The 10,000-nt window shown below is 38.7% G+C and overlaps 2 protein-coding genes, 1 long non-coding RNA gene and 1 pseudogene across 6 annotated transcripts in view; 3 read left to right on the top strand and 1 right to left on the bottom strand.

Moving 5' to 3' along the window:
• Positions 1 to 835, top strand: part of LOC138024768 (coagulation factor VIII-like) — a 9,512-nt pseudogene extending 8,677 nt beyond the window's left edge.
• The window catches only part of LOC138024274 (uncharacterized), an 847,896-nt gene that overhangs the window by 366,962 nt on the left and 470,934 nt on the right, over positions 1 to 10,000 (bottom strand). The window lies entirely within an intron of this gene.
• The window catches only part of LOC138024290 (uncharacterized), a 123,301-nt gene that overhangs the window by 62,526 nt on the left and 50,775 nt on the right, over positions 1 to 10,000 (top strand). The gene's annotated exons all lie outside the window — the stretch shown is intronic.
• The window catches only part of LOC138024767 (uncharacterized), a 37,874-nt gene continuing 29,172 nt past the window's right edge, over positions 1,299 to 10,000 (top strand). Inside the window, exons 1-6 of the mRNA XM_068871957.1 lie at positions 1,299 to 1,308; positions 2,463 to 2,551; positions 3,707 to 3,944; positions 5,617 to 5,805; positions 6,884 to 7,063; positions 8,622 to 8,858. Of these exons, the coding sequence (XP_068728058.1) occupies positions 1,299 to 1,308; positions 2,463 to 2,551; positions 3,707 to 3,944; positions 5,617 to 5,805; positions 6,884 to 7,063; positions 8,622 to 8,858 (943 nt within the window). The remainder of the gene's footprint in view (positions 1,309 to 2,462; positions 2,552 to 3,706; positions 3,945 to 5,616; positions 5,806 to 6,883; positions 7,064 to 8,621; positions 8,859 to 10,000) is intronic.

Here is a 10,000-nt window from a genome sequence, read left to right as displayed (position 1 = left end):
TCAATTGTGCCAAGTTTGAAAAAGATATGGATAGTACGTTATTTTCAAGGCAATTAACTTAAGCAGTGACGAGACTTCCAGTTAGGCCTGGTTTTCACTAGCGACGCAAGCAGAAGCACAAGCAACACACGCAGGCGCATTTACTTGTTGTTAATTACTGTCTATTGTTCGAACAAAAGGCTCTAATAAAGTACAAGCTACCGAATTTGCGTATGCTTCTTGTGCTTATGCTTGCGTCGATAGTGAAAACCTAAGAGAATGCTAATGTCAACTTAAGGGAGTTTAAGCAAAGACGACGGCTACGGCAACTACAACGCCACAGAGCAAGAATATTATTGGTTAAAAAAAGGAAACATATAATTGTGCTGCACGTGCAGCACGAATTTCCGTGCATTTTTGGCCGTAGCCCACGAAACAACAACGTGAAATCAGCAAATTTTAGGTTTTGACGGGAACGTGAGAATAGTGAACGATGAACCACTCATTTTCAATTTTTTACTTGAAACTCGTGCGTACCCATCCGATTACAAGACAGTTCGTCCGTGATGTACAAGGTGAACAAGATGGAATAATCACGAAATACTTCCGGTAGTGCTAAGTTATATCTTGGAGTGACGTTTTCATCGACGTCGCCTTTGTCCCTGCTTAAACTCCCTTTTATCGATGTAAATACTGTTAGGGGTAGTTGTTAGCGCGCCTCTACACCCCCCCCCCCCCTTGGTGCCAAATGGTCACGTGATCATGACACCATGTGTGACATTCTTGCTGATTGATCGGTTCTGAGTTTATATTCTGTATTGAATTGTCTTTCAAGACGGAGTTTGTGCATGCGTGAATTGTCGTCAAGCCGCGTTACCGAATAAAGTCATCGTTTTGTTATGTCCCACAAATACGTTGTTGAAGCTTAAACACAACAAACCCCTTTACAATGTTTATCGCAATTATTTAAGCATGCCTTGCAAACTTGGACATGATGAAAATGGACGGTTAGGCCAGAGATAGAATCTTTTCATACGAATTACCTCCATGTATTCGTCGAATATGTTTCTTTTAGGATATAGTCCACTCTCGTATTGAATTTAAGTCACTTTTGATAACTTTTATAGTTCTTAAGGGGCTAGCACCTCAGCACCATAGTGAGCTTATCTCTGTTTTGCCCCCATCTACAATCATAGACAAAAGTAGTTGGGAAGGTTATGTGAATGAACCACACCAGAGCTGTACTTCAACCTGCTTCTGTTAAAGCTCAAAAGAAATAGTTTCACTTTCTCTTACATAGCCCCCCTCCCCCCTATTCAATGTTGGAAGGTAAGTCAACAATTTTCCACTGAAATCATTCAGTTTTGCACAACATTGAAGGAGGGGGGAGGGCAGAGACGCAATGAATACTTCAAAAGAGCTAACCAACCCCACAGTTTTGTCTAGGATTGTAGTTACACATTTAAATCTAAGAGAACCTTAGGGGATCGAGCAATTTCTTCAGCGGCTACCCGCCCTATGGAATTCGTTACCATTAGTAATTAAGAATGTTAATCAGTCCATCGAGTCATTTAAGAAGAAACTTAAGACCCATTCATTCACTAGAGTTTTAACCGGGTGATAGTCGTATCAATTTTTGTACATATATGTATTTATTTTTAGAATTTTTATCTTATTTGTTTTTCTAGCACTATTATTGTTGGTGTTGTTTCATTATAACGAGTTTGTAAATAGCGCACTTAAATATGTATATAGATACTTGCGCTTTACTAGTCACTACTACTACTACTACTACTACTACTACTACTACTAATAATAATAATAATAATAATAATAATAATAATAGTAATAACTGAGTACTGTTTAACTTTGATACAATTACCGGTAAAACGCCAACGCAAGCAAAAGTGGGGCGGAAAATACCAGCGAGGCAATGCAATAAAAAACTAAATCGCAACAGTGAGCAGCAATTGTTAAAACATCGAAAAGAAGAGAATTGAGAAAAAAACAAATTACAGACAGCTTGCATTTGAACTTAGTGAGCGAAGACCTGATTTCAAAGTCAGAGTTGTGCCTCTTGTGATAAGTGCACTCGGTGGATGTATAAAAAGACGATAAAGGAACTGGAAAATATTTTTGAAACAAACGATTTGTGCAAACAGGTTTTGCGGAGATGCAGAAGACAATTTTAATGGACAGTGAGACAATAATCCGCAAAGTGTTATCAGGACTTGTCGAGAGTGACATCGAGCAAAATTCATGATAAAAACGAAGTTGTGAAAGGGGCCAACAAAATTCTTGGTGGTCCCTCAATTAGGCTGTATTGTTTGAATTTGAAATATAGCTATAATCTTTACATAATAATAAATAATGTACTTTGTTTCTTTGTTCTTCTTTCTATTGACTTGGCAATCTGATCTGTTTTCCCTCTCTTGTCTTTACATTCACTATGATATAATTGACTGAAAATGTTTGGCTTGTAGGTGGATGGACATTCACTGGGAAAGCTCTCCAGTTGGCGTATAATCAGCTTTTCGTCGCTGCCAAAGGTGCCCGAGGGAACGTAGCCAAGGTAAAAGAGAAAAAAAAGTCAATGGAATGGTCGATATTAACACTACACTGAATTGAAGGTTTTACTCCTGCGATAAAAGGTCATATTTTTACACCGAAACAGTCAAGAAAAGGTTAATAGAACGTTTAACATTATTGACGCCACGTCAACGAGAAAGTGATTAAAAAATGGTTACTTCACTTTTGTTAAAAGCGACAGCAGGTGCTGTTAAACCTTTCACTCCTAAACTGGACCCCATTATCTGGCATTAAACATGATAATAATAATAATAATAATAATAATAATAATAATAATAATAATAATAATAATGATAATGATAATGATGATGATGACATCTTTAAAACATGCTTAAGGTTTGGTGTGAACGGGGCATAAGACAATTAACGTCAAAAAAAAAAAGTAGCCACATTCACCCTACAGGCGGACCTGTAACACTTAGCTTAAGTTTTGCAAATGGAGCGCATTCACGTGACCAAAAGCCATATTGCATTACTGAAACAAAAGAAAGTCTTTGCATAAAAATAGTGTTCAATTCCCTGAGGATTAGTTTGGTACACCATCATGGCCGCCATTCCTTTGTTTAACGATGAAATGATATATGAAATGAATCATATATAAACTGCGGATATGAAATCAAGTGAAGCTATGATCCTCGCAGTTATGGACGCAATTTTTGCAATTGCGTAAAGAGGCCTGAAAAATTCAGGACTTCAACGGGGTTTGAACCCGTGACCCCGCGACACCCGTGCGACGCTCCAACCAACTGAGCTATGAAGCCACTGACGTTGGGAGCTGGTCATTTGTGGCCTCTTAACGCAATTGCAAAAGTTGCGTCCATAACTGCGAGGATCATAGCTTCTCTTGATTCCTTTGTTTAGGTACACCAACATGCCCGCCGTGACGTCACGTGAAAACACTCTATATTTTGCAAATGCAAAGATTTAAAGGGAGACTTCGTTTTGGATGTCAAAATTGGGCGTGCATCTTATTTCTTGCATGCCTGGACATAGTGATTGTTTACGACCTCAAGCAGATACAGTCACTCAGTTTCTTCTGAAAAACGACCTCTTTGTTTTTTCTCCTCTTCTTCAGATTTACTTGGACGAATCAATCACATTTAATGTCACTAAACGCACCTTTATTTCGCTCTGTTAGGTATTGCTAGTCATCACTGATGGAATGGCAACTGGAGGAATGGGAACATTAAAAGCACCTATTAAGCGGCTAAAGGATTCATCAGTCAATATCATATCAGTTGGTGTGGGGAAAAGGACAAAGCTCAATGAGTTGAAATTTATGGCCTCTTCGCCTACCAACACTCATCTTTTCTCAGTCCAAAATACGCATCAGCTAAGGACTCTAATTGGTTCGATCTCAGAGTCTTCATGTACAAGTAAGTAAGAAGGAAGGGGCCCATAAATAAGGGGGTAGGGTGGGGGGGGGGGGTGGGTAAAGGTCCCCTTACCTGACGCTAGGAACTAAACTATAGGCTCGTAAATCCCAAGCAAGGATAAATTTATGGTTTGTGGTAATAGTGGTTTCACTCACGTGATCACTAACCTTGTTTTCCAACCCAACAAAAGAAAACATTTGCATGATAATAGAACTCAATTCCCGGAGGATTAGTTGGGTACACCAACATGGCCGCCGATCCATTGTTTGGGAACACCAACATGGCCGCTGTGACGTCACGTGAAAACACTCTTGGCTGCTTTTTCTCATTTTTTTTCTGAGAATAGATGCTAAGAACGTTCAGAAGGTTAAAAAAAGCTATTGTATAATTTTTAAAACAAAAGTTCATTCCTCTCCTTTAGAATTTTCCTTCTAAAATGGTTCAACGAAAGTTCTCACCAAAAAAAAAAAAAGAACAAATCAAAATGGACGAAAAGAAATTAAATAATACATAAGACCATTTTTGTGATTTAAGTATACTGAGGGAGTAATAATTTTACGAGCACCTCAGTGCATGATAGCCGATGATAGCTTTACAATATCTTATGTATTGAACTATCCGGCATGAGCTATTCGTCGCATGACCAAATGGTTTGATAATAGTCGACAATATTTCCAATGGAACGACCAATGGAATTTCAGGTGTCTATAAAGCGACAATTCGCCATTTTCGCATTCCCGTAATACAGTTCATTTTGGGGGGTTATTTGCGTTAACACAATGGATATCCAGTAGTTCACTGAAGCATTATACAGTCCGAAGAGTAAATAACATGTACTTATGATTTTAGTGTAAAGAACCCCCTAAACGTATTGCATTTTGGGAATGAGAAAATAGTCTATAGACCTTTTTGCAGATACGGCGGCCATTTTGATTTCTGTTGTTTTAAATAGTTATTATGGGATTCCCAGGGGACAAATACATATTAATTTGCCCCCTAAGAATCCCATAATGTCTTTCGAAACAATAAAAATCAAAATGGCCGCCTTATCTGCAAAAAAAGTATATTGCTTAAATTAATATTGTTAACATAGTTAAACCGTAACAAAAGTCTTTCCGCGAGCGTCTAATGCCACACTCCACCATGCATGTCAAGAACAAACCTTCATTGACCGTCAAGTAGGTGGTCAAGCAAGGACAACCATGGAAATTCGATTTTTTTTATTGTCAATGGTCAGTTAGGTTGGTCCTTGATAGAGTATGATTGTTGGGGGCCAAGGCGGGATGGAGAATTGCAACTATCGTTGTCTGCCATGCATGCACTGTTCGTAAGGGCTTGCCGTAATTCGGCAACTTTCATCTCTATAGTGTTCGTGATTGTAATCACGGAATGAAGGCGAAGAAACCACGAAATAGCTTTGATCTTTGTACCATCCCGTTAGGAGAATAGGATCACAATCACAATTCACAATCCATCGGGGGTCCGCACTTGTATTGTATATCATGGTAATGACGAAACAGATGATAAAGAAACCTTTCCGGCCTTGTATGAATTGCACTCCGCTGACGTACCAAACACAGAAAGAAGACATGCTCTATTGGTCCATGGAGTTACAAAATGTTGCCGCAGTTAATCCAAAAACCTGGAGAACATGTTTGTTTTTATCTTGCAGCATACAATTGCCGTTACGTGACTTGTGACTATAGCCAGTGGAGTAAATGGTCTCGTAGCTGTGGTATTGGCATGAAAAGAGCACAAACCCTGGCCAAGGTCAATGTAAAGTACATCAAGCAGCAAGGAGGATGTTCTGGACTCAAAGTCACGTGTGACAAGATAAAAGAAGAAACTAAATATATGAATTGTAAGCTCCAGGCATTATTCCAGACGCCTCTTATACTTTTCTGTCCTTGGGAACTTTCAATTAATGCATCACAATATTTAGCCTGTAAACACAAACATATGCCGGGCTTTCCGTCTCTCTCCACTGTGAAATTATTACCTAAAGTAAAGCGAGTGCCAAAAATATGTTTGCTTAGTTCTGCAGGCTGACAAAAAATGGGTTAACTGAAGACGTGTGTTTATCGATGACAACTCGGGGATACTCGGAAAAAGCCCGAGTCTTTCGAAGAAGTCTCGAAATTATCACTTTCCAATGGTTAGTTCATATGCTCTTCCAATGAGACATGGGAAACGCGTGGAAGCTTTGCCGTTTAACTATAAGTTCTTGTGTTAGGATTGGTAAAACATAGTACAATTTAGTATCTTTTTCCTGCTCCGGTGGACTCTAGGGACTTTCCGTGACCAACAAAAACAAATGAAATTAGAAAAAAAAAAAAAAAGCCGAACAATTTTTACAATGGCAAGAGTTTTGAGACAGACCAGTTGGTTATTTACATGGCAGCTGAAAGTCGAATACTGGCATGGGTCATGAACAACTCCAGGAAGTGAGCTGAGTGGGACTTAAAGGGGCTAAATCACTCTATTTTAGGTAATTTTGTTTAATTTCCTTAATTATGAGCTCTAAACGTCACATTGGCAGAGTAAGAGTCTTTCATTTGCAAAATCACGGCCACATAACAACTGAGAATGATTTTCCAACTGTGTAAATGACATTTTGATATAGACTAATATAAATTTGAAAAAAGGTGGGCCCACGTTTTTCAAATTTACCCAAATTTAATCCACTTCAATCCTCTCCAGTTTTGTCCATCCATGTCCCTTCTTGGCTTCCCTGTGTTTTGTTAGAGTTCTTCTATAGTTTTGAACAGTTATTTTGATATTTTAGTTAATTCTATGACCATTCAATCAGTGCTGAAATTGTCTAAAATTGCGTGACCTAGCCCTTTTAAAAACGTTAACCAGTTTATACCTTCTTATTCAAGTCCGGTTTAGTGCAGTATTTTTACAATATGTTCTTTTGTTTTTTTTTTTTTGAAAAGGTCCTTGTATTCGTGTGACCTGTTCCGCCTGGAGTACATGGAGTGGTTGGTCTGCAACATGTGGCCGAATGACTCGCCGACGTACCAGTAATGCCAAGCAAACCATTCTCCACCGACTCAACTGCAATGGTTTACAGACCTCTTGTCCCAAACCGGAAGTACAATCTCTCTACATATCCTGTATGATTTACAGACTGAGTTGTTAACCTTAAGTTGTTGTGTTCCTGATAAACGCCCCAATATCGTTGGTCAACATGTCAGCATCTCGTGTTGGGTGACTTGGCTACAAATTTTGGTCTGCACTTTCCAAACCATGGCTCAACGAATCTTCGCCAACGATTACTGGCGACTGCAATATTTAACCGTGGCTTTAGTTGATGCTAATCACTCCATTAAATAAATTGACTGGTGAAAGCAATAGACCTTATTCACGATGGCCACCATGTTGGCTTTGATATTATCACGCAAATTAGCTACACACTTCTGAGGGGGCAAACAACACAAGTTCGAGAGGTTAAAACGAACATTTTAGCCACACAGATGATTTGTTTCACGTTCATTGAGTGTTTATCACCTAAGTAGTAAAATAGAATGATTACACAAGTTACTTCGATGTTTTTTTTAGTGAAAAATGAGCAGATATCGAGATGGAAAGTCGAAATGTCAAAGGCAATCAAAAGATATAAGATTATTATAAAAGGTACTTAATTCTAAATTCTAAAATGTACTTTTGTCAATGTTATTTCAATATTTCGACGAGCCGATTTTCCGCTATTTGCCTTATTTCCAATGTATGCCCCCTAGCATAACAAATGGCTAATTTGCACGTCGATTGCACCAACATGGCGTCTATCGTGAATAAGGTCTATTGTTAAGAACACAACCTAACAGCCCGACATTCTAGGTAAAGTGTTCTGTTAATAGACGGATCAGCGCAAGGACAATTGAAAGTTCTCATGTCGGTTTGCGGGCAATGAACGGTCATAAAAACCTGAACTAAGCACACTAGCGTGGCAAATTGAACAAGATCGGTAACAAAGGGGCAATAGCAAGGCTCACCATATAATGAGAACATCTATGGTAATTATTCAGAGTAATGCCGGAAATCAACAAAACGCAATGAAAGAGACACACGCCCACAGTATGCCGGGGTAGAAAATAATGCCGGCTCTGATGAGCACAGGCTATACAATCTTTTTGAGGATTTACCTCAACCAGCAGTAATTGGCTACTGAAGCTGGCAGGGAAAGAGATAATTATCGGTCATATTCAAAGTTCGCATGCTTTCATTTTGATCTCCTGAAAATCAATAACTGATATGCAATGACAAAAGAGAGCATACAATCGACGAAGTTCAATTGACCTTCTCTGTATAAGTCTTCCGTCTTACTATAGTTATAGCTGCGTAGATTTGGGGAACATGAAAGTTAAACCCTCGTTAAGAAGGAGCAGTCATTTGTCAAGATGACATTAAAACAGTACTGTATATAGAAGTGCAAAAATTTACCCATACCGCTTCGTGCAAGAAATGAGGAGTTTTCCTGTGAAGTTGTTAACTAAGATGGAACATGGTTCTTATAAAGAATGTGTTACTTACTTCCCCAATTTGCAATTGTGCAATCCTGAAAAAAGGAAAAAACGTTCTCCATATACCATTAACACCGATTTTCGGGGCAGGTTTTGTTGAAGGTTACTTTTATAGGAAACATCTCGTTAAAGAAACAAAAATATTTTGTAGGTTGTAAAGGTGAACTGGGAATCTTAATGGACGAATCTGGTAGCATAGGAAAGGAGGATTTCGACCGAGAGAAAGGCTTCGTCACTTCTCTTGCTGATGGTTTCTCCAACTTTGGCCCGAATGGAATACAGATGGGTGTAATCACATACAGCACAAATGCACAGCTTGAAATCAAGCTTAATCAATATTCTAACAAGATGGAGTTTATTGACGCAGTTAAGCGTATCACTTATCACGGTAAGAGTGTTTTTGTTTAAGCTTCGGCACTGACCGACCTGAAAACTTATATGTTCGTTGCGACTGTTCAAAAAGCGGATTATATTCTGAAAGAATGAATGAGTCAATCAATCAATCAATCAATCAATCAATCAATCAATCAATCAATCAATCAATCAATCAATCAATAATTAATCAAGACTTTTAGGGTCTCCTTTAAAGTTTTGATGCATGAACAAACGGTTGATGACATTGGTTGGAAACACATCAGGGAGTACATGTCATAACTCCTCAAAACAACAATGTCATTGGTCAAAAGAGGACAAATAAACAGTGATGCTGGTGGGACATGCATTGGAGTGGAGGATCCAGGATTTTTCTTAGGAGGGGGTGTACCACTAAGGAATGGGGTAACTGACTGTTGAGGTTTTTTTTTGGCGGAATACCAGTTGTATTAGAAAGCTGCAGGACATCTCAGGATGGGGGTATGGGGAAAGGGGCTGGAGATGCGTTCCCCCTGCACCCTCCGCTTAGATCCGCCCCTGGATATTAATTTTAGCACATGTTTTTGCGTACTCTGCATAACGACGGGACATCACCAAATTTGAGGTTTTATATGTGGAACACGTAACATGCGCGTGAGCATACAGTTTTGGTCCTTTCATTCTCTATTTTCACTCTGCCGGAAACCGCTCCTGCCAATTTACTTTTAGCGTACTTCGCCTATATTGTACAAAGAGAACGAGATTGAATAATCGTGAAAGACCTACGGTAGTGCAAAGTTATGTTTTTAAGTCACGGTTTCGTCGACGTCGCCGTGGAATAGAATTTTATGTCCTAATCAAGCAAGGATGTTGACGAATGTGTGAAAGGCATCAAATAAAGTAATTTCGCCTTATAGTAATAATTTCATGTTTATTCAAAGTCACCCAAGACGCAAAATTGGTTAGAAAAGTATACAAATTTAGGAGAGAGAAATCGTTAGATGCTCACGTGTTTCACGTATAACCTCTTATTTATTTACTAACGTTATGAATAACATAAGAAATAATCAAACTGGCAGTTTCTGAAGGAAAGTGAAGTGTTACGAGAATAGAACCAGTTACTGGTACAGTAACGATGGGGTGTAGTTTAATTTAGTAAAAGCTATAAATTATCTCTAT

This window comes from Montipora capricornis, chromosome 11, assembly GCF_036669925.1.
Source record: "Montipora capricornis isolate CH-2021 chromosome 11, ASM3666992v2, whole genome shotgun sequence".
NCBI lineage: Eukaryota > Metazoa > Cnidaria > Anthozoa > Scleractinia > Acroporidae > Montipora > Montipora capricornis.
The sequence above is the reverse complement of the archived record's forward strand: the minus strand, read 5'-3'. Positions and strand labels throughout refer to the sequence as shown.